The sequence below is a fragment of the Hydractinia symbiolongicarpus genome, chromosome 1 (assembly GCF_029227915.1).
Source record: "Hydractinia symbiolongicarpus strain clone_291-10 chromosome 1, HSymV2.1, whole genome shotgun sequence".
In the NCBI taxonomy this organism is placed as follows: domain Eukaryota; kingdom Metazoa; phylum Cnidaria; class Hydrozoa; order Anthoathecata; family Hydractiniidae; genus Hydractinia; species Hydractinia symbiolongicarpus.
This window is the reverse complement of record NC_079875.1, coordinates 18,733,330-18,759,599: the sequence shown is the minus strand read 5'-3', so window position 1 is coordinate 18,759,599 and position 26,270 is coordinate 18,733,330. Positions and strand designations below refer to the sequence as shown.

Genomic DNA, 26,270 nt, shown 5'->3' with positions numbered 1-26,270 from the left:
TTAGGAGCATTTAAAATTGAGCATTTAATCTTTAGAAATAAACACATTAACAACATGTTGTTCTTATTATAATGTTTTTCACAACAATTGGGATTATGCAATTTTATTACAGACTGCCACATGCAATGATTCTAACTGTGAAGTCCATTTCTCCAAAGCCATAAACCTACAAAAAAAAAACACATAAATTAAAAAGCCAACAAATGCTATGCTGAGACTATACATTTTCCAATGTTGCCAAGTATTAAAAATGGTTGCTGATTAACAGCACACATGTTTTTAAGAGGAATGCAACAAAACCCGTCGAAAACCCAGCAGAACAAAACTACAGACCTGTCTACATGGTATGAAATAACTCACCTGGCTGTCCCAACTGTTGCTTTGTCCAGCTCGAGTAACTGATGCTCTTGGTCTATGCGTCCATGAATTGTGCTGTAATAAATTTTATAAGAATTTAACAGTTGGAGACAGTACCAATGATAATTTAAAACATAAGGACGAAAAAACAGTTACCTGTCAAGAATACATTGAACAAGAAGTCTCTCAACATCGTTGGCATCAATGTTAAGCTCCTGCAAAACATAATAATATGTTATAGTTTCAAACTAACTGCCCCCCACATGTAAATATTGTTTTACAGTAAGAAGTCAAAGGGGAGGGGTGCGTTTAACAGAATAAGGTATTGTAGTTTCTATGAAGTATTATTCTAAATTTCTAGATACGTAAAATGCCATGGTTATGTACGACCTGGTACAATTCAGAAATCCTGTAAGAGAATGTTTTTATGAGCTTTGCAATATTTTAGCTTTTTTTCTGCAAAAAACGTTAATCACTAATACAACATAAGAAGAAATGAAATATTTCATGCTAAATCGTCCAGCTGAGAAACATACTATGTACATGTCACAAGAAGATCATTAAAATAGGTGATGCTGAATTTGCAGAGTTTTAGGAAGATTAATTTTTGAGTAGTTTTAGATTTCAGCTTTATTTTGTTCTTATTTATGAAACACCTTTATAGAGAAGTAGTAAAACAGATATGGTAGAAAATCAGTACAAACCCAACGAAACTATTGCGATTATGCAGACTAATATTATAACATGAGATTTAGCACTCTAGATTGTTCATATTTTACAGCAACGTTCAGACCAAAGCAAATCTTACATTACGTTTCTACAGCTACAGCTTTCATCGACTGGCAATAATCGAAATAATTTTTGGCTATAATTAGTTGGTAATTAGAGGTTCGAAATTAATAAAAAATTAGCCAAAAATTTCACACTAATTAAAGTAATCAACTTTACAGACCTAGGTGGTAACAATTGGACAACAAATAATTTTTCATTCGCCTTATGTTTTGTCTGTATTGAATCATTTTTAATTTTCTTAAATGTTCGCTTTCCGAGGTGCACGTATCCTTATTTCCGGAAGTTGACGGGAAATACTATTTATACAATTGCTTCTGTATATATTACTTATGGTTTATTTCACCTTTCTTGATGCCAGTATCGCAGTTTATATATGACCATTCTTCCAGTTATGGTCATAATCAGGGTTGTGCTCCTGCACCAGCTATTTGAATATTCGTTTCATTCAGAAACAGCATAACAATGGTAAAGACAGGAATTTTTAGGAATTTGATATTGTTATACCTATGTAGCAGGATTCTTCAGGATCATGCATATAGGGTATAAAAGGAAGATAGCTTATTTATAATTTGCTTTCTTTTTCTTTTATTTATTTTATCAGCCTAAGAGCAAACAAAATAAACTTACTTTTGATATAAATGGTATGTGAATTCTTGTATATGGTCTAAAATTGAAGAAAAACGTGGAATTACCTTTTGTGCTGTAAATGGGTGTTAACTACATGTCTTTTAACTCATTTGCTACGGAATTAAAAACCACTCTGGCCGGAATTAATTTTTTTTACGATATCAATTTTTTCATGGGTATATTAAAAATTTCCGTAACTAAAAAAGTATTATTTTTCAGATTTAATGCAATACACCATTACAAATAAGAATAAATTGTCTACAGGAAAAGATAAAAATAACTTTTGAAATTAAAACATAATTGAAAGAAATATGCAATGAATAGATTTTTGTTTTGATGTTTGTAGATTTTTTTATGATAATTTGAAGAAGTTTGCAAAGAAAAACAATATGAAAAAGCATTTTGTGCCTTTCAAACCTTGAGAAATGGCAGTAGTAATGTATTATTATGTGATATGCATAAAAATAAATTCATTTTAGATAAAAGTTTTTTCTAAATTTAACATCCAAATTTGAGCTGATAAAATAAAAAATTACAGAACATGCATATAGTTGTTTATTTATGTCACAACATCAATACATTTTCCCACAGAAATCAAAATCTCAATATGTAAATAATATAAGCATAATATGCCATTTACCTAGAGTGATAGGATTAAAAACATTATCTGGGATGGACGTATGGTTTATCTCCAGTACAGATAAAACGTGTTCTTTTACGGTTAACTTTATTAGATACTTGAGGTCTTCCTACTTTGTGTTCATGGTGGTCATCTCCCTTCAGTCTTTGTGAAAACTCAACAAGCTCGTCAACCATCTGAAGCTTAAACAATTTCATCGAAGTTTTCTTCTCGTGAGATAGTGCGTACAAAATGAATGCATTTACTTGATCGACTTCTAATGTTCAGAAGAACATTCTTTTCAACCACTTTACTGTCTTTCTGTGAAGTTTTGAATAATAGGATACAAATTGGTCCAATCTGTCACATCCGTTCATGGATGCATTGTAAGCAGTTATTATGGTAGGCTTCTCAACAATTTTATTGCTTCGGTTTAGTTCTACCCTTGTCATTCCAGACTCTCCATGTGAAGAAACAACAACCACTGGTTTCTTAGCCTTCTTGTCCTTCCACATGACAAGCAATAATTCACATGTTTCACTTCTCCAGAATTTATGCTCCATATGAGCAATTTTATTTTTATTTTTGTTTTATGTCTTTCGGGAAAATTTTCCGATTTGCTTGAACAGTCCCTGTGTAATAAAAGTTTTTAGCAGTCAGATACTCAACTAGGACTTTCGTAGTATAATATCTATCAGCAAATGTATAATGTCCAGGGCCAAGTGGACGTTATAAATATTCAAAGATTTTCTCTGACATTCCGAACTTTAACATGTTTGTGGCATAATCAGTTTTGGCACTAAAATATGTAATATATGGTATGCATAGCCAGTAGTAGCACAACATAAAACAAAAGTTTTTATGTGGTACTTTTCTGGTTTCATAGGGTTATACATTTTGTATTTTGATTGTCCTTTTCATTTGATTACCATTTCATCGATAGAAACATCTTGATAAGGATAGTATGACGTTTGAAAGTTTTTGACAATTTCATTTATTAATGTTTCAATTTTGGCTTTGGTTTGTGCCATAGGGAAACATGAAGCATTGTGTGCATTATAGATTCAAATCTGTCTCTAGCGAATAAATGGTGGAACCATGGTGCATACATTGAGGAATTCATTGACCAGTATTCTTTGATTGACAGTCTACTCCCATCGAAATGACAACAGCGAGAAATTTGATTAGCTTGTACCGATTAATTGGCTTCCACTTGCCATAGATAGAAGTCTTTTTGACTTGGTTATTAGCTATAACTTTAGCAGCATCAAATTCATTGATCATATCAACTAAGTTTATTTGAACTTCAAGAGGAAATAATACAAAAAGTAGTCAATTGGAGTGTTTTTCTCTTCAACGTTACCTTGAACTCCTGGAGTTTTACTTGGTATAAACCGGAAATTGTGTGTTATATGATCATCATCATCATCATGCCCCAGTCAAAACCAATCCTCAGGTTTTGAGGGAAGAGCCTTTTTCTTTCTGGTGACAACTTTCTTTGCCTTTTTAGCTGGTGTTGGCTGCTACTGCTGTATAGGAGGTCCAAATATTCAGAGTCACTTTCTGAAAGATATATATCGTTGTTAGCATCAGTGTCAGAGTCACTATCACTTTCATTGAGCCAGTTGTTGATTATATTGGCAGCATCTTCTACACTTTTCGACTCTCCATTTTGTTTATAAATGACGATGTTAAAAAATGAATAATTATTATTTTTTAAATCTAAACTTGTGGCTGCATATGAGGGAGATATAACTAAATTATAACGGGCAATTAAAGCTAAATATGTTAACTGTTGATTACAACGATAATTATGTGAATAGGTAATGCATATTTAGCATAAATTACATGTGATTGACAAGCCGCTCACAGCAGCTTGCTGTACGCTATGGAAAATCTCCGAGCCGATGTGAGCGGCTTGTGGTAGCAAATAAGTTAAAGTCTCAAATACATAGACTACTTTGAACTACATAGACTGTCTATTTGAACTGTCAGATAAGGAGACAATTATTTATTAAACATCATCAAAGAGACACATTGGGTCCATGAAATGATTTAAACCTTATTATATCTTCATGAATAAAACAGTTTAAATAGACAACAAATTAAAAATAATACACACTTTATTAGCTTCACCAGAACTTGTGTTCGAACATTTTTTAAAAGATCTAAAGAGAACGTTTTCCTTTACAATTTAAACGAAACTGAAGGTGCACAAGATGGCAAACTTGCAGCCTTACTAAAGAAAAGAAACATACCTTCAATGTGCTCCCTTATAAACGGATCATCCATTATGTTCTCCCTGAAATATATTCCAATGTTATACCTCTTATGAAGATGGAATGTGCAAATAAAAAAAAAATCAGTTGATCTTCACACCTGTTATATTTTAATATCTTCTCAAATTCCCCAATATCATTGTTCTGATATGCACTTTAAAGAAAGAATAAACTGTTGTGACAAAAACAATTATCAATAAAAATAAAAAGGATAACAGGGATAAGGAGAACTAAGAATTGGCAAGTTTAAACTGCAGAAATAAAGGTAAATTTTTATAGCTTTGGTTCTCGACATTTAAAAAATACCCTTCAGGTGTCACTTTGACAGTTGGGCAACAAATTTTATTTGGTAAATTTCCACCATATGTGACGTAACAATGCAATATTAAAGTTCTCCTTAGTTAGTTCGATTTTTTCTGTTATGACCAAAACAATAAGAAATTAAAAACATTTGATATTTTTCTGGTGACTGTTAACAATTTTAAAAATAGTGAGCTATTACAGATTTTTGTCAGAATTGTCCTTTTCTAGGCATAAAAAATAAGAAATAGCCACAAATATGGATTAAAACATGCAAGAAATCTACTAATAAAAAGGTGTAAAAATATATCATCTATTTAATTTCATTCACAAATATGTTTTATTCAGGCAAACATCCAACAGTGGTATTTTTACATTAAATTAACTTAACATCATTTTCACCTTGTATGAAAAAAAAATCAAATTAATTCAATTAAGTGACATGTCATATATTGGCTTCAAAAGTTGGGGAAACTTTAATTGGATGATAACTTGCAAAATATAAAGGCAAGCCTGATCAGCAGCCTGTTACATAAAATCAACAGATCATCACTGATATGCACCATCAAACAGAAAATAAATAACGAATTACCGTTTTTAGATATGTGGATTTACCACAAACAAGATAAAGTTTTAGAATCTACTTGGGACAGTAAAAAGACGTACACAGATTTAGTAATGAATTTCCATGCCCTAGCCATTGATAGATATAAACGTTCAGTGGTGGCAGGAATAGTACATCGCATAATCAGAGCTTGTAGTACATGGTCATTTGTACACGAAAAGATATTACGTAACAATCAATATTATGATTAAGTCATCAAACAAACGATCTTTCAGCTACAAGAAAGAGACTGAGAGCAAGACTATAAAGTCTAAGGAGGGGAGAATAATGATATTTATTCAGTACCTTTGAAAGCTTACAGATAAATTTAAGTAGGTATGGTATTGAAGGAGATAAAAACCCACGTCAGATCATTTATTCCTACGAAAATTGAGAACCGTTCTACCATAACTGAAACAACAGTGGGGGCGTGCTTTGAAAGCAGTGTGGTCTACGAAATTTGTTGTCTGTAAGTTTCGGGTCCAGTTGGCTCGCATTTTATTGGCTGTAATTGTATTCTAACAATGGATACAGTTAAAATTCTATCGCCATTATATTCTCCACTGCATTTAATAATTTTGGAAGAACATTTATAAATTACTTGAAACTTTCATTGAACACAAAAGAAGAATTTAAAAGCAAACTATTGTGATAAAAATTAATTAATTGCTTCTAGTTTATCATATTTCTGCGTAATTGCTAAATAAAGTGAGCATATGTTGTCTTCTGAGTAAGATATTATTTCTGGTTTTAATCTGTATTAACTGATTTTATTTTATTTTAAATTTTACCTGATGATGCAGTTAAATGTCGAAATATATTGTTAAAATAAATTTTTTTGTTAATCATTCTTTAACATAAAACTTTAATTCCTTTGTTATGTTTCCATAGATCGCATTCTTTATCTCTCATGACGTGAATTAAAATCATAATAGTAAATAGTTGCAGTGAACAGAAAATATACAGTAATATACGAAATGCAGTAATCAAGAAAACATTATAGGAAGAAAGTAGCATAGGGTTGCACAGTTATTTTTAAATGTTAGTTTATCAATTTGTGGCTTTTACCAACATCCACCAAAAAAGTAGTTGTTTTTTGTGTTTGTTAACAACATGTGAAAAGAACTTTTTATCATGCAACGAAAACAGTAAATTTCACCAGGACTTAAAGAACCTTAAGTCTCTTATTTTATATTTTCTTTGGCTTTCAGCAAAATATTAATGTGTTATTCTACTCTCTTTTTGTAAACGACACCTATGCTTGATTGATTTTTTGTTGTGAAAAATTTTAGTATTCCACAAATCTCATTACTATCTCACTTGTGAGGATAGTATTGCTTTCCAACTCCAACTAACCATGTCTGAAATGGGACAAAAACAAGCTTTTCCCAGGATGTAGGGGTTTCTGAAAAGAACATACCTAACCAGATTTGTCATTGCCAATATATCTCGGTCATTTTTGTATGGTTTTGCCTATATGAAAATATAAAATTAAGATGAAAAGTGAGTTGCAGTAATTAACCAAGCAAAATCTGGATAATTTATATTCCTAGAAAGATTAAAATATATTTGTCACTGTAAAAATATTTGAAAGTCTCCATCAACAGGTTCACCATTTTTGACTTCCTCTTGTTTATTAACTCAAGTTTGGTTTTGGCATCAGAAATACCTTCAAAAAGAAGAACCACCCTTGTCAGTCTAATAATGCAAATTTAAGATCAGATAATCAATCATATTTTCAACTTCTAACCATCACTATAAACGATGACCTGTCGAAATTAGCCAATACTGTATTGCAACAATTTTAATGAAATATTTGAAATTCTCCCCATTTTGAATCTTGAAATACCCCGAGAATGTAAATTTTGTTAAAAGAAAAAATGAATAACTGACTTATAAAGTTAGATGCTTATTCTTTTAGAACCAGTTTGAATGTCATTCTTTGCCAAAAATAAAAATTCTGATTTAACTGCTATTCTGGCAATAATTTAAAATCCATGATAATTCCTGATAACAATTAGCTTAGATTTTCCTGGGATCTCGCTAATATTTCAGTGCTTTTTCTCCTGGAGTCAGATATAAAAAAACAATCAGATTAACCTATTTACTGCTGTACTAAAGTATAAATTGAAATTGTTTTTATTAGTATGCACAACTCTCCCCCCCCCCCCTGATTTTTGACTGATTGTTGAGAAATTTCAGCAACTATCATAACATTTTACGATTTTTCCCAAAGATATATAAATTCACTGATTTTTACTTATTTCCAAGATCTTACCTCTTGAGAATCAAATGGATTAATGTCAGATTTCATCAACATATATGCAAGTACAAGATATTTTAAACATGTTATTCGTCTAAACAAACAAACAAAAATTTATTTTCTTCTTTATAAATATCAACAATGCTCAATAATATTATTTAATTGAAAATAATTAAATAAAACTATAAAAAGTACCTTGGACTTCCAGATTCATCATAATTTTTAAATGCCTACAACAGATAGAATATGTGATAATTTTAACATCACACAGTGATTTTATTTTCTTACCTAATTAATACAAAAAAACAGCAAAAATCATAATTAATTGGGTTACAATTCATCATGTCATACATCCAGTTTGCCAACAACAGTAAACTTAACCTCAAAAAAATCTGTTGCAGCATTATCGTATTCTTCTTCTCTCAAATGCATTTTACCACCACATTCTAAAATCAATGAGAAATTTGCATTTCCTGAAAAGATTTTGCAATTCATGTCAATACAAATACCAATGTGTCAACGAAATTGTGTTTTTAAGTTGCATATAATTTGAAATTACAGACATTCTGCTCTCATTTTATCTCTAATATTAAAAAAACTTTTTTGTTTACAGAGATTTTCATTTAAAATAAGGAAGTGAACTAGAAGCTTGTTTAGATATTATTAACTGCTATTTTATGTTTCTTACAAGAAGACAGAATTACCAACAATAAGATAACATAACGCTCCATAAAAAAGGCTCATTTCTTAGTAAAAAAAAATATTTGAATAACCAAAAGCAGAAACAATTAGATAAAGATTTGTTGTATTTACAGTTAAACTGCTGCACTGTTAAATATGTATGAGATTCTCAGACTTAGAACAGTAAAATAGTATCAGGTCAATGAAGTAAAAGTGTGCACTAGGAAATCACTGCGGGTATTTTTTGTAGACAAAAATCTTAAAGAGAAGAAGGCTACAGACAACCACTTAGATTGCATTAATCAATACAAAAGCTGAATTACCTCGAATAACACCCATAATAAGAGGATGCGGGATAGCAGATTTAATATAAAGTGATTGCTCATATAACGCCTATATAACAAAATAAAAACATTCTAAATTGCAACACAAAAAAAAGGGGACTTGATTTGCATGTGTTAATTAAACATAAAAAGATTAAATATTTCTGGTGTACCAGCCGAGTGGAACTTTTTTCCTTTGATGCAGCAGTTAAAAAGTTCATTAAAATTAATAAGATAATATGTGTTTTCCTCTTAAAGTATAAAACATCATTAAAATTAATAAGACATCAGTTTTCATGAATAAACTTATTGGGCAATGATGCTATAATCATTGAGGAAAAAGAACAAGCTAGTGTCTCCCTATTTTTCATTAAAAATTTGCTTTTATCAGAAAGTTATTGGATTGTAGTGGATTAAGTATTCCCTCAGACTAACGTTTTATCAATAAATGATTAACTTTTTTCCATTTACAACTATAATATAAGTTTAAATTTCAGGCCAAAAATCATGAGCAAAGCGCTAGAATGTTTTTACCGGAGCAGTTTATCGCTTGCGTAAATCTTGATAAAATATTGAACAATTTACTTTAAATCCGCATTGATAAAGGGTGGTGATAGTTACAGAGCAAGCTACAAGAATAGTAAAACCCAAACAGTGCTATCAGATGATTGTAGTATCTCGTTCTTCTTTTAGTTGTTCATTATTTTGTATCTATACTTGTGGCTTTAAAAATTCAATTTAAATTATTAATAACTTTCATCTATGTTTGGATAATTTTTTTTATTTTCTTGTTATAATTTGCGATGTTGAAATGAAAAGCTAAAAAATATATTTATGCACAAAGAATTAGTTTTAAAAACGTAGGTAAACGTAATCTTAAAAATGGTTTCTTATGCAGTCAATGTAGTATTTTGCAAAACAACTATTAAAGTAAGCATAACAAAGGGAAGTAATGACACTCTTTCTGCAAAAAAACTATAAAAAAAAACCTGTGTATTCTTTCGCAGAAGAGGATGTCATGGCAAGCATTTTACATTATAAGGTGTGGTGTGCAAAAAAATGCGAAATCAATCACACAAATTCTAGTGTGTGAGTGGCCAATTGTTTGGGGGAAATTTTCTTGTGGTAGGCATAATAGACAGACCACAAAATTCGCACCCCAAAATAGTAGTCCCCTATGGTGTACAGGGGTTAATGTTTTTATGATTTATTTCTCCTTAAAACAGCAAAAAATTTATGCTCATAAAAAGAAGATATTGCGACCACCTGGTTGACATTATTTTTGCCATGTGGTAAACTAAAAGTAGTGAATCTATCTATTTTGGCCTGAAATATTTTTATTTATTTTTGTTAAAATATCTTAACATCACTTACCTTAAGCTTTTTATTATTTTTCTAAAACAAATTAGAATAAAACTGTCATATCTGTAGTACGTAGAGTAACATGTAAAAAAAAATATGCAAGGGCATAAAAAAATAAAAGCTACAAAAATTAGGGACAATGCAATTATAAACCCAGTCTGCAAAATCACTATCGCTAACATTATTTTCACATGTAGTGTAGAGGGTTTGTCTTCAGCTCATAGTTCTGGGAACCTCAGATTGAATTCCGCTTGTTGTCAGACAATATGACAGTGGTTTATTGATTTCGTTTTCCCCCATTTCCTGGTTATATGAAATATAGATAAAATTTTGAATTTTACCATTATTTATCCATTTTTATGTGGAAAAACAGGAGGATATGTTGTAAACCATTTATACTAATAACAGAAAATTAAAAATGATACAAACAATTTCCCAGAACGTTTTAAGATGCAATTTTGATAGATAATGAATGTTACTACTTACTGTACAATCCCGAGAACATAATTATGCCAATCGATTCATGTTTTATGACATAAGGATAACTCTGGTAAAATTTATGGACAGTGGAAGCCCTATGCCCCTACACCTTCAAGGCAGCAAAAAACCCATACCAAATAAGGTTAATAGTGTCGTCATTTGCTCCTATAGACACATACCTGTGCTGTATACATCTGAATTTCCAATGCATATATTTCAAGAAGCTGTGTTCCTTTTCTTAAGTCTTCATCACCTTCTTCATTCTACACAAAAAAAGTAAAATAAAATGTAACTGAAACACCTTTAGAACTATACATCTCTCACTTTTCTTTTTTCTTTTCCAGCTTGCTACAGAAGTACGTCACTCAACACAAAGATTACCTGACATGATTTTCGAAGTTCTTTAATAATACGCCCAAGTTTAATGAAATCTTCACGATCATAATATAATTTACCAAGCTAAAGAATAAAACATTTAAACTGTTCACACAAAAAGAAACAAAGAAGTCCCTACACCTGTGTAACAAGTAAGAACATGAAAAGCTTATAAGAATATTTTGAACTAGGAGACCTTGCAATTTGTCTTAAACCATAATCGCTCGTTTTTGGCATCTCGAAGAGCATCTAATGTAGTTTCATAAAATTCTTGCAGCAGCGTCATCTGAAATTGCAAAAACATGGAGTTATTTTTGACTACATTATTTAGCAGAGCATTTCTAATGTTTTGGATATTCCTCCTTTATAATGTATTTTTAACATGAAACATTTTTTGTAAAAAGCAAGGGTCTTACTCCTTGTGAAATGTACTTTGAATTTTAAAAGAACGTTCTATAAAATATTTAAGTAAAAACAATCCTTCAAACAGCTTGCACTCTTTTCTTTTAATAATTTTTTTATTGTAAACAACAAAGTCAGTAGTTCATGATTTTAACTACATCATATAAAATTTTTAATGCAACATATAGAAATTTGCTATATTGAGTAATGTATAGAACCATAAAGTTGCAGCAATGTTGCCTGTAGAAAATCTTGAATTATATGACAAGAGACTCCCTGAGAAATGATGTTAAAATATCTAGTGAAGGTTCATCACTGACAATTTACAAGACAAGTATTTTCACCTAATGCTGAACCACAAAAATCTTTTAAACAGAGATACATCATTATTTTAGTCAAAACTGCAGTTAATGAATCCAAATTATACACTGTTTAATGGAAGAACAGGCAAACAAACACAGAAAAAGATTGCCATACTCTGTGACTTATGTACATTAAAGCTAAAATTGTTAAACAAAAATTCATCTTTGAAGGGAAACTCAGGTCAAGGAAATATTTTCTGGAAAAGCAGTTTTAAAACATAGTATGATATCCATATAAGGTGTAGAAAAAATTTAAGCTCCTAATTTTAATTTTTTAAGCTGTTTGAACATTTCAAAATATTGAGCTTTTTACAAATACTCGTGTCTAATTGTGATTAGCATAAACACAGATAACAGAGAAAGCAGTGGAAGAGAAAGTATGAAAATATTTTGAGTATGAAGCATTTTGTTTATTGAATAACATGGAATAACAGAAACCAGGTGTTTTTATTAAATATGTTAAAAAAGTGAGAAAAAGATCAAAGGATATGCGTGGCACGAAATGAGAAAATCGCAAAATTCAGTTTCCTTGACACTGTCCCTGTCTCCGTCTTACAGGTGGTAAGAAAAATTAGGTTGGGTCTCCTGGGCTACACATGTGTATGCTCTTTTTGAAGTTCCCTTCTTAATAAAGAATTATGTTTCAGTATAGTTGTTCCATTCATGTTTATCTCATGATATGTCTTGTGATTGTGCTTGACATACAAGCTCCTTTCGTTTTAATGGTTTTTCGATTAGTCAGCCTTTTAAATCATCTATTATACAGTTCACATTAAAATGATTTCTCGCATACATCTTTATTTTATTTTTTATTTTTGTTTCTTTATCAACCCAATACCAATATTATGTAACCACCTTGTTGCTCGAAATTTTCTCAGTGGCATCTACTGGCTTCCGTACCATGAAGTAACTTTTTTTCCTTTACTCTTCCAGTTGTTTAGGAGCAATTAAATATAATACTATCGTCATAACAGAAGAAAGTTTGCCTCTTCTTCTGACTACTTATACTTAGTTTTATTTATTCATTCATGTGACGGCTCCTTATCAGATTTATACACGAAAACAGATGTTTGCATGATGACCTTTTTTCATAAAGTAAAGCTTTCATTTCCAAAAAAATTGACTTTATTTTTAAAATAGTATATTAAATATTTGCAAGATGAAAAATTTTTGACAGATTTCACGCACCTGTTTTGAAGTTGATATAAAATCTAATATAGAGTTGATTGACTTCTCGGAGTGATTTCGCGTAACTGCACTCTGAAAAAAAATAAAACTATTTTACAAAACAGGTTCCAGAGGTTATTAGTTTTCACCTAATGTGTTATCACAAAAATGATAGCAGTACACTTTTACATGATTACACGGTTATTCTTTTCGTATGAAAAATACCAATTTAATAAAAAAGCACAATTTTAAAGAATATTTTAGATAACCCAAAAGTAGAGGGCAAGTGTGAGAAGGAATCTGTAAAATATATTCTAAACAAACAAAAGAGTTACTTTAATGTATGTGAGTAATTCTTTGTATCTTTGCATCATTTGGTCATACTGTTGCTAAAGTATAAAAAATATATAACATTATAATATCATGTAACAGCAGAAAGCAACAATATTTATTATTAAAGAAATGTATTATGATAAAATATAATTCGGCTAACAAGACTTCATCGGTTGATCGATTGTTGCTAAAATTCAAATGCCTAAAAAGATTTTTCCACAGGCCTTATTGACTAGTCTATTTAATAATACAGAGATTGTGTGTGTGTGTCTGTCTGTCTGTAACAAGCAAAGTGGATGTGTTGTAAAATTAATGTCTAATTTGTTAATTGCTGATTTGATTACCATGCCTTTATCATGTGACAATTATTAGTTGTATTTGTATGTGAAAATCTACCAAGGTCAATGCTCTTTTTAATTTTTGCTGAGATTTTAAGGCAGCATTTATTTCTTTGGAAATCTCGTTTGTAAGCTCTTCTAATAACTTTGCTCTTTAGAATAAATGTTTTTTAATACGCTTTTTTATATTTTGAAATGCCAATGTCAAAATATATTTTAATTAAAAAGACATATTTTTTATCACATATTTATCAGGGGTTATCCCTGACAAATACTTATGCTTAGTTTTTCTGTTGCACAAACATACCAATTTATAGTTTATTTTGACCATTTGCTTCAGGGCTTTAAATCCCCACTCTCCTTTGTCTTGTTCAAGGTCTAACACCTAAAAATAAATAATAAATAACAAATATATAAATAAAAACTATTACACAAAATTAATTTTTACATTTTACAATGAATTATGATTATGTCATATCAAGTTCCAATTTTTCATAAATACTAAAAGGTAACCTTTTTAAAGTTCTCTAATGATGCCTGTGGATCATCTTCCTTCAACGCTTTGGAATTATAATACTGGTTTTCCAAATCAACATCAGGTTCTGAGTTACTATCTGTTGAGTACTCCTAGAAATGATGTGAGATTTTTCTTAAAAAATTGATAATAATATGCGTATAACATACAAGTGGATATGTTCACTACCAGGCCTTGCCATGAGTCACGAGCATTTGCTCGCGCCCGCGTAGTGCTCGCGTTAATGCTCATTACCCGAGCATTCTATTGCTCGCGTAAATACATAAGTGTAAATGTTTTTGTCAAGAACTGATTGGTTTTTTAAGTGAAACTGAAAAGATATTTGGTGTTATTATTTTCCACCCATCATGCAACAGTTCATTCGCCATTTTATAAAACGCATGCGATACAGGCATTAAGGTTAATCTTTGTTGCGCATTCATTTTGCAGTAGAAAAGTGGGGCACGTTTTAAATCGTGAATCCCAAACACGATGATCGAGCGTCTGCTGGTATAACGACTCTCTCAATCTTAACTTTCTTTTCTGCATGTCCGAAATAGTATGCATGACTATACTGTTGTTTTCATAAATTTAATGTTTATTTTCCAGTTCATCACAAGCAAATAGGAAAAAATATGCTTCGTTTTTAAATTAAAAAAATCTTTATCGGCGTAGTTTAAATAAAACTAATAAATAAAATCTCTTTTTAAAAGATAAACGTCAGGTACAGAAAATTTATACAGAAAAGAAATTTATACCGCACATGGGTTTCGTTTTAAAAATTGTTTAAATAATGGCATAAAGAAAATAATTCATTAAATTTGGACCTGCTATGGTTTCCAATTGTTTCGTCAAATGACGAAATTATCTACAATTAAATCCATGATAAATTGTCTGTTCCACCTGTAAGTGCAGTTTTGCAGACTTGCGTCATCCGTGCTCCATCAGCGTTCACCTCCGCATTAGTTAAGAACCGCATGGCTGGATTTCTTGTGTAAGAACTGGTTACCAACAACGAAGGGGCCAGCAAAAGAGATATATGTCTACGTAGTTTTTTAACTAAGTCAGGAGTCAGGTAGGCTATGAATAGGCTTGCTTGTGGATTTAAAGGACCAGGACTATTCAATAATTCTGAGATCTGAAAGTTTCCAAACAAGACGGAAATCTATCGGACGTTTTAACCGACGAAAGTTGGAAACGAGCTACTGACATGTCCGACCAAACTGGAAATGTGCCGGACATTTTAATCACACACCTGAAACGATTTAGGTGTGTGCCAAGGCGCACGCCTCTCCTGAAAAAGATGCCCTGGGAGACTAAATGTAAAGTTTTTTTAGCGAAAAATATGGCGAGCAAAATTGCTCGGGAGGTTATTTGCTCATGGCAAGGCCTGAATACCTATGTCTGAAATGTTAATCCACAAATTAGATGTTACAACCGTAATAATGTCAACAACAAGGACTTAAACTTTAAGGTCAAATAAGTTAGAAACAAGATGGTGATGTCAGTTCTTCCCCTATACAACATCTATGTCGTCATCATCTATGCGGGTCTACTATGATGAATTCAATTTAGGCCAGGAAATGCGTGCAATATCGACAGGTTATTGCTGATGTCACCAAACATTTTTACTTTAAACTGCTTGTCTCCAAGCCAAGTAAATATTTTCACAGGGTGATCAACTATAGTTTTTATAACACTAATTTAAAAAAAAAAAAAAATTATACCAAATCGTACTCTTCATCGTCGTCCATAAAATCATCATCAGACATCTTTAAGTTTATTTAAATCCCTAAAATGTACAATACAAAGTTCCTAACACAATATATATACACTTTTTACCAGATGGCAAATTGCATTCTAATCCTATTCAAAGTTCTTCTAAAGTCTGACCATAGCAGGATACAAACAATAGCACATTTTTTGCCGAGAATTACTATTCATGTGATACAGTTAGAACTAAAATATAACAAAAAAAATTATTAGAATCTGGATGTTTTAATAAATTAAATTTATCCTTTAATGAAAATGAAATAATAGCCAGAACATCAAGCATACATAGTGCCCCCCCCCATTTTTTTAAAGGGGGAGGATGGTCAACTTTTTATAAAATCCAATGAGGGAAGGAACTAAGGAGAGGAATTTCAGGAGGGAATGAAAAGTAAAATTTCAAGGGGAGGACATTTTTAAACAAAAAAAAATCTTTCTGAAGTAAAAAAACAAGCAATTATTTTACATCATATTTTTCACCGGGGAAGTAGGGGTGGGGGGGAAGCAAACTGGAAAAAACAAAATTATGGTATAACTCGCGTAGATTGTAATAATAAATTATCTATTCCGACAATGGTTAGTTTTTTTGAAAATATATTTTGGCTGTAAGCACCATCTTCAGTTCAATAAAAGTGGTTAAAATCGTAAGAGTTAAATATGTTTAAACAGTAAGTATACTAATTAAAATTCTCGTGATAATATTTACATAATACACATGTTTAAAACTTGGTGGTTAGTTCAAGTTCATCTTTAGTGTTTAATGACGGTTTAATTTCCAGAATATGTAATATTACAGATTGGCAAGTCGAAGCAAATATAGGGAGTGCCAAGGCTGTGGTCTGAAAAAAACATGAGAAATGTCTTATGAGCCTGCAAGAATGGCAGTTCATTAGAAAAGCTGCTAAAAAGTTTGGTATTTCCAAATCAAATAAAAGACAAAAAAGACTTTGGCCTACAGTGTATTAACTACTGAGGACATAGAACTGCTTTGTCTGAAGAACTCTAATTGGCAAACGGCTTTGCAGCACTATGTAATACTGGCTTTAGTCCATCAAGAGCAGAAAAGACCTTGTGTGTGACCACGTTTTAGCTCATAACATTAACACCCTGTTCACAGATAGCAGGCCTGGGAAGTCTGGCTTAGGCTGTTTAATTTAAACTTAATTAGAAACTTAATTATATATATACAGCACATAAATCTGCAACATCCAACCCTTTCATAGCCTAATTAACTAAGCTTTCTTCTTCGAGTTGATAAAACAACTTTCATTATCATCATTCTCAAGTTAACGTCCGTTGCTAGCATGGGTTGGATGGGGTATATTAATGACCCTCTTCCAATCTGATCTAGACTGTGTCAGATTCTCAAACTCAACTTTCTCTGCATCAAGTCTGTCCTTATAACCTTCTGCCAAGTCTTTCTCGGTCTGCCTCTGGGCTTTGCCCCAGGAACTATCAAGTATCTACACTTTCTTACCCAATTATCCCCTCCATTCCTTCCAAGTGCCCCATCCAATTCAATTTTATTATCTGGATAACATCTTTAATTCTACAAATACTTAGCCTGCTTCTTAGCTAATCTGAACTCTTTCTGTCTTTCAGACTGGCGTTACACATCCACCTAACCATTCTCATATCATTCCTTTCTAAACGGTCAAGATCTTCCTGCTTCACTTCCCATGCCTCACTACCGTACAACATAACACTTCTTACACAGGCCTCATACAACCTACCTTTTAACTCAATTGACAAAACTCTGCTAGTCAACAAAGGAAATAACTCTCTGAACTTTTTCCAAGCAGAACCTATCCTGCAAGTAACACTTCTTCCAACACCCCCTTCACTGCCATCACCTAAGTAACAGAAGTTCTCAACTATCTCTAACGAGCCACTGTTGTACATCATTGAAGCTGGAAATACTTCATTATCTATAATCTCACCTTTGGAACGCTTGCATACAAACTGGATGTCAGCACCAATACTACTGCACTACTTATGTACCCAATGCTTGCAAGTCTGACAAAAAATTGAGTTACTACCAACCCCTTTCCTGCAAACTCCACAAGGCCACTTTCCAACTACAAGGTTACACTTGGCTGCAATGCTACTAATCACGACTTTAGACTTTGCCGTGTTCACCCTTATCCCTTTCTCTTCTAGTTCTTTGTTCCACTTCTCAAACTTTTCTACTAATTCTTCCATTGATTCTGCTATGAGAACCAAATCATCTGCATACAATAACTCCCATGGACAACCTGTTCTGAACTCCATCGACAGCGCTTCTAAGACTAGAACAAACAACAAAGGACTAAGTACAGAACCCTGATGTACAGCAACATTTACACTAAATTCAACACTAAGTGAATCGTTAATCCTGATACGACTTCTAGCATTGCTGTACATAGACTGTACCATCGTAACTAACCACTCATCCACACCTAATTTTCTCATAGCCCACCAAATAACTTTACGTGGCACTCTATCAAAATCTTTCTTTAAATCTACTAAGGCAAATTAGAGATTCTTTCTCTTTCCTAAATACTTTTCCTGAAGCTGTCTGAGTAAAAATATTGCATCTGTAGTGTCACGCCCTGGAACAAAACCAAATTGCATCTTGTCTATATCAATTCTTTCTCTAAGTATCTTATCAATCACTCTTTCATTAACTTTCATTACTTGATTAACCAACTTCAAACCTCTATAGTTACCTCTTTCTAATGCATCACCCTTGCCCTTGAAACAATTCACTATTACACTCGACTGCCACTCACTTGGAATAGCACTATCCTTTATAATCTGATTAGCAAGACTTGTAATAAGCTCAACTCCAATATATCCAAATGCTTTTACCATCTCTGCAACAATACCTGATACTCCTGCAGCATTGCCAATCTTCAATTTCCTAATAGCCTCCACTACCCCTTCTGTCTTGATCTGCATGGCTGGCCCTTCTACAACATCATCATCAGACAAATTATCCTCATCCCAATCAAACTCAGTGTTAAGCAGCCTCTAATAATAATTCTTCCAAGCTACCCTTTTCTCCTCCTCTGTGCTAGCCAAAACACCTTCATCATTACGTATACACTTCTCACCTATAACATCTTGATTAGTCTTCTTCATTTGCTTTGCTATCTTGAATACCTCATTGCGCTGGTCTTCCCTTTTTAACACATCTGCAAACCTGTTTCTCTCTGCTTCTGATTTTGCCTTATACACTGCTGTTTGAGCAAGACGCTTACCTTTTAAGTAAAGTTTGATAACTTAAAATCTGTCATCAATTCAAACTACCACCATCTATATGCAGATGATACAATAATTATTTCGTCTCATAAAAACTTGGATACCCTTGTCTCCCAGGTCGAGTTAGAACTTTCGCAAGTCGACCTCTGGCTGAATAATAACAAAATGACTATTAATACGGACAAAACTGAAACAATCTTTTTCGGCAACCACAACCAGTTAAAAAAAAGTTGAGAACAAAACTATCAACTATATGGGTATTCCTTTGAAGAGGAGCGAAAAAGTTAAATATCTTGGGGTAACATTTGATCAAAAAATGCAATGGGAAAAGCACATTAATGACATAAATAGAGCTGCAAAAGTGTGGAATAATATTCCAGACCAAGTGACCTGTGATGGAAGTCTGCTTTCGTTTAAGACTTTCGTTTAACAACCCACTAACTATAGGTTTTTGTGATTTTCTGGGCTAGCCACTTTAAATATTTATTATTATTATTATTTAAATATTTTTACTACCACCTGACTTCCACTCTTTCCAAAGTTTCCTCTTTTCCTTTATATATACATTGGTCAACCTCATTATTCCACCACCAGGTCTGTCTATGTCTAGCTGGTTCGTCCACCCACAGGTATCATCAGAAGCTTCTAGAAGACAATTCTTCAAAGTAGTCCAAGTACTTTCAACATTGTCACACTGACCATTGTGGGCTAACTGCTGAACTTTTGCACTAAATTGTCTTGCTACAATCTCTTCCTTCAGCTTCCAGACTTTACAACGGGGCCTGTACTTTCCCTTGGCTTCTCTAACAATCTTCAAGATAATATCACAAACCAGCAACCTATGCTGGGAAACACACTCTTCCCCCAACTTTCTCTCAAACAAAAGATGCAAACGAATGACTCAGCGGAAACCCCGAGTTTAAATTGAACAATGTGACTAATCGGAGGCCATTTTAATTTATCTATGAGTTGTTTATCAAGCCTGGACAAATCTGACACTGGTAAAACTTTGTAGAATACTAATGTTTTTTAGGGTGAGTGAAACCACTCTCTGGAATATTCGGGATGAAAAGGGCTTTCCCTGATAATAATCACTTGAGCAGAGAACAATAGAATTAGTCAATCAAAAAGCGCGGCCGCTTTAGGCCGCTGAAAAATCGTTTGAGATCCAGCGTAATTTTTCCCACAACTACTCCAATTTCCCGGTGGTAAGAAAAATTACGCTGGGTCTCCTGGCTAACCCTTTCATTATCTTTTGCTTTTATTGTGTAAATAAAATGTCATCACTAGTAAACAGTTATCTAAGAAACAAATCTGCAATTGCAACAAGTCAAGCTTCCCAATGGATCCTAATAAATCAAAAGTGATTGGTTCATTAGGTAGTGTAGCGTACAAGCTAACAATAAGTACTAGTGGTAAAAACACATACATGTTGGCTTGTTGCAGCTCAGGTGGCAAAGCATTGGATCCCTTCATCCTAAAATCCACAAATGGGTGGTTAAATACTGAAATCTTCTTCACTTGGTTTTAGCATTTCAGGCAACTAGTGCAGGAACGTTTGTTATATATATATCTACTTCTGGTTTTATGATGGACACCTTTCCCATATTTCAGTTCAATTAATTGATGCAGCGATGGAAGAAGTCTAGGTATAGACAATATTTTACTGGTAAAGCTTTTTCCCCATGTTACCATCAAGTTCAACCACTGGATGTTTGAATGATTCGGTCCATTAAAACGTAAATGGAATAAGTCGGTGTGTGAAAAAGTGAATATAATTAGAGCAAAAAAAAAATCCCCAAGGAAACGTTTGTAGATCTACTATGCTCAGTTTGGTACAAGGGACTGTCCTCTGTAAGGTCCCAGCAACCAGGATTTAACCTTGGATATATTGAAGTATCCAGAATCAGGATTTGATCAACAAATGGTAAGACAATACAAGCAACGGGTCAAATTGGGCAGGCCTTCTGACATTATAAATCAAATTTACATAGAAACATCATGGAACAAAAACTTAAGCGATGTATGAGATTCCTGAAAATCTAACAAGACAACACTGCATGGCCAGGTTAGGCCACCCTCAAAAATATAATTGGTTAGCGTCGCCCGACTGACTCACTTTGAAAGGCAAAAGTCGAGTCAAGAAGTCGGTAAAACTGTAAAAAATAAGCCAAACAATCCACAAACAATCTTCGACACGCAACAAAATCAACCATTTATCTTTTCAGTGGTCCTCCGAATTACGGTTGTTACACCCGAATGTTATATCGATAGGGGACAGCACTGCGCTATTCAGTGCTATATTTTCCTGCTTCACATTTATGCGGAAATACAAGCAAAAACCATGGGAACAACGTTGTTTGACAAAAATCGAACCTAAATCGGAGGCTAAAAATACGGCTGGCGTATACATTTAAAACAAATAACAAAATATGGCTGCGAGATATAGTATTTTTGTAATTTTTCGGGAAAAAATTTTATCCGACCGACGACTCACTTTTGTAATTAGAAATGACGCTAACCAAACATATTTTTGACGGTAGCCTTAGCATAAGTGTTTAATGTTAAAATTAAATCAAGTAAAATTCAAGAGAGCTATTGTACCTCTTGGCGTAATACACCTTTTCACAGTTGAGTAAATATAACATACCCTTATTTCATCCAACTTAAGTAATCTGTAAAACTAGTTGCACCGTACTAATCATCTTAAAACCAATTTAGAAGATATATATAACTTCAATATTAAAACTAAAAACAACCTTTCTCTTTTGACAAAAATACCCACCGCTGTGGGCTGGATGGCAAACGTATTTGTTGTTGTTTTCTTCAGTTTCTGCGCAATAGTCTCCGCACAGATTTGTTAACAAAAAATTCTATACAATGTACGAACAACACACACTTTAGCTTAGTTACTATTTTGGAAATGCATAGCTAGCTATGCTACTATTGAAAACAACCATAGCTAGCTAAAGTGGAATTATGTAAAAAAAATTCCCTTTTTTTCTTGTCACGTCTAGAAGAAAAACATCTGACCTCTAAAGCTGTATAGTGTAGCTAATAGTTAAGCTACCTGGCTAGAGGCTAGCTATCCAGCTTCTTCAATATTTGCAACAACCAGGAAAGTAATTTAGCTTTTATATATAGCTATATTTATAAACGACTTGAATGTAAAAAAGTTCAAAATTGTATATTTAAAAACCTATGAACTTAGAATGTAGTCCAGAAGACTTTATTATGGTAAAAATCTTCAGAATTTTCAAAACTTTTAGCACTAGAATCGCCATTTTAGATTATTGAAAACAACGGCAGACGACGCATTTTTTGGCGTTTTTTTCTAAATTTAATTAACTTACTTCGTCTAATTTTTAGCGTGACACTTTTTTCACTAATATTTGTTTTTCCCCTGATTTAATGCGACTAAGGTCAGATTTTCATTAAATAGCCTTGTTTACAAACTTAATTCTAAAAAGGATCTTCGATTTTCATAAAACATCTTTCATAAAATGTACCACAAAAATAAAATTTGTTATATTTTTTCCTATCTATTTTAGTGTGACTAATGTCTAAATAGATTGGAGCAATTTTCTTATCATCAAGCCCCTTAGGCCTAATTTTTAGTTATTGAATTTTCACCGACGATCGAGTTTTTGCGATCGATTTTTCTGGAATGTTGATTTCCACTACAGTGCGCTATTGATGAAAAATGAAAAACAAACATGGCACTCTCAACCAAGAGAAAGTTGATTTTAACAAACTAACTTGAAATTATTATTGTTATTGCCCTTGACAAAACGGATTCTGAAATGTGTTAGTTATTGGATTCCTCGAATTTTATTTTCCTGATTTATTACCTTTTATTTTGGTCAGAGTGTCCCTTGTACCGTATGCTCTGATAAAAGAAAACAATTTCTAACACATTGCCCTCCAACTCTGTATCATCAATCCTGCGGATTCTATTTATTTTACAATATCTCCGAACGCTTGTGCTAAAAGCCCATTAACAGTTGGGTATGCACATTACACAATCCTATATTTTCGGTTTAAGGAACTGGTTGGAATCTAAGTTGCAAATAGCCAAACAATATTACACTAATTTCAGTACTAACTAATCACTAGTAATTTCAGAGCCGAAAACAAAATTCAAAAATTTTAAATGCAAATTTTGACTTTTGGAAGCAGATATGTGATTTGAGAGCTAAATCCCAGATGCCAAACTCTGAACTCGGATCCAAAAAGTAGGAATTTCAGTGGTTGAAGAAGTACACTCATCGGAAACCCGTGATCTGATTGGCCCAGCAAGCCAGCGCTCAATCTATAAACGGTTTAAAAATTTTTTGGCGATTGCCGACACTTTCTAGCTATCAAAATATGTACAATCAGATCACACAACCTATCGAAAAAATTGTCGCCGCCAATGCCAATGGTCCAAGTTAAAACAATATCTACTTATCGTTAAGGTCCTCGGAATATTAAAATTGTTTACTGAATATTTTGTTTGATACCTGTGTTTTATTTTTAAAAACCGACTTTTAAAAGCCTTTGGCACATGGTGTATTTTCAGTTTATATATACTCAATGCCCCAATTTATAATAGTTCGGCTGTGGTGTATTTATTCATGCTAATGCTAGCCCTGACAACGTTACAATGTTAATGAAGGAAAAGTATAAGTTTTAAGACAATTAAAATTTAGTTATGGCTTTACCACTGAATATTATATTTTCAATTGTTTGTATCTTGGTACTACAAACAGGTTTTTATCAATAACAATACCTAAATACTATACTAGTTTTAAATCTGGAAGGTTTAGTGGTAAGTCGTCCGATTTAGATTTTTTGCAGAATAGTGTATATTTTATTGTATTTGCGTTTAGGGACAGCTTTTTGCCTTAAACCATAGTTACTGACTATTCCAGTTTTTTGTTTATTGTCTATAAAAGAGTTTCATGATATTTTTATAAGCGTAGAATAAGTTACTATCTAAATTTAAAGGGTCCACCCGTTACACGTAGCAAAATTTGCAGTAGCAAATAACATACAAGTGCTTGTGCAATGCAATACTTGTACAAGAAGTTGTGCAAGTACTGATTTTTTTTAAAATGATTTAAAAAAATCGACGTTTGCTATAGCAAATAAACAATAGGTTGGGATCAAGTTCGGAATGTTAAGTCTGTGTTTTTTACACTTTTGGCAAAAACGTAACAACTTTTTTTCATCAAAAACAGTTTTTTTTTTTGGCCTAAATTAAAGATAAATGAGCATTTTAAGATGAAAAGTTCCACAAAGACGCAAAATATGATTGTACATATGTTATTTTTTTTTCTGCGTGCAAAGAAGGATCAGATATTCCGAAAATGAAGATTTTTTGTTTCAGTCTGTTGTGAGACTTACACAACAATTAGGAATACTATTTCCATATAGTCTAGTACCTAAATTTTATAAATTTTCACCGAAGAGCACTTTTTGATCTAGTATTCCAAAATCAAGTTAGTTTAAAATGAGAGAAAAGAAAGTCAAAAGTTTAATCTTATTTTAATCGACGTCAGGCTTCCTTAGTCTACACAAAGCATCTAAGTTTCATAAATAGTTATCATAGAGTAGTATAAGACCCTTTCAGGCTATGAAGAGGCGCTAAGTATCAACGATTCCTTGTCAAAACTCCAAATAAATGACACAAAGAAAGTTTTGATTCATTGCTAAAAGGAACAATTTTTAAATGGAACTACTTAAAGCGATAAAAACACGTTAATTTAACAAATTTAACTATAAAATCCTATGATATCAGTTAAAGAGCAATTTGGGATGTAATAATCCAAAAAAAAAGCATTTTCAAAACTTTGACGAAAAATACAAATTTTTTTAACTTTTAAGGATTGAAAAATAAAAACTGAAAGTAAGTTCTTGAGATAGAATTACTGTTATTGAACATTGCTTAGTTTGCTTCAACTTTTGCGAGCACTTGAAGATAAGAAATTCCAAATTTAAACTAATTTAAATTAATGTATTAATTAATGAAAACGACATTTGTTTTATTTTAAATCTAAATTTCATCCACAGTAATACTCCGAGAAAAATTGTGATCGAAATTTAAAAATGACTAAAAAAAATCCTAAGTCACTCCGAATTTTCAAATCGCAATAATTCCTATTGTAAGTAGTTAGTAAATATTAAGACATATCCTTTAAAATTTCAGTCGATAACATATTTATTTGAGCTTTCAGTTGCGATGATTATTTTCATCTTAAATAGGTAAGGATTTTCCTGCTCTTTTTTTACTCCGAATTGATGATACGTATATACGATCTCGGATTTCTGTGATCATGAAGATTAATTCATCTTTTTTTGAACAAAGATGTTAAAAAACTTAAATTTAAAATTCTGAATTTTCATAGAAGAAATTTCCTCATAGACCCTAAATATATCAATGTGGTACAGTAAAAAAAAAAACGTGTCCCTAAGTGCTAATATAACTTAGTAATTAGGTCCTTATTGTACCTGGAAACAAAAATAAGCGTAAGGAACAGATAAGGATGGACTAATTAAAATTTTTAAATTTTTTTGTGTGACCAGCTAATGGAGTTCTTTCTTAATCCATTTTCATGTGGTATTAAAGCCATCGAAAAATTGCGAGGATTGTTTTGATCCTAAAAAGTTCTTTTTTAAGAATCAAATATTGCTGAGTGACTCATTATCAATTGCTCTATTGAATCCTTGCATTTTATTCCTGAGAATCACAAGCATTCCGGGATTAGATAATTCATTTTCGAGGCAAGTAAATGTAGGGGAAAATGGAATAGCTAATCCTCAAGCGCTCCAGTTCTCCTCGAAATAAGTGTTATGTATGCGGCTATCTCAAAGTGACCCAAAATAAAATATTTACTCTTAATAACTCTATTTATCGACATTTAGAGCTCTTTTATAGCAAACATCCAAAAATGATTAGCCTTAGCTTAATGTTAGAAGAAAATTGGAATTCCAGAATCCCGGATTGCTCCCAAACGAATGGAAATAGAATTTCTACTTAGAAAAGAGCCTATAGTTTGGAAAAGTTTATTCAGAATAAGAAAATACTAATAAATATT

General features: G+C 32.3%; 1 protein-coding gene across 1 annotated transcript; it reads right to left on the bottom strand.

The window, feature by feature from the left end:
* Positions 1-9: 9 nt before the first annotated feature.
* LOC130645019 (COP9 signalosome complex subunit 2-like) lies at positions 10-16,059 on the bottom strand. The gene is made up of 21 exons (XM_057450862.1): positions 15,906-16,059; positions 14,178-14,291; positions 13,972-14,049; positions 13,329-13,382; positions 13,015-13,086; positions 11,259-11,348; positions 11,069-11,146; positions 10,867-10,950; positions 10,220-10,240; positions 8,846-8,915; positions 8,223-8,287; positions 8,037-8,071; positions 7,857-7,935; positions 6,999-7,051; positions 4,775-4,828; positions 4,654-4,697; positions 4,518-4,563; positions 1,777-1,813; positions 514-572; positions 361-432; positions 10-166 (listed from the first exon to the last, which is right to left on the bottom strand). The coding sequence occupies exons 1-21, from the start codon at positions 15,948-15,950 to the stop codon at positions 94-96; spliced, it is 1,323 nt and encodes a 440-aa protein (XP_057306845.1). The 5' UTR covers positions 15,951-16,059; the 3' UTR covers positions 10-93.
* Positions 16,060-26,270: the final 10,211 nt, after the last annotated feature.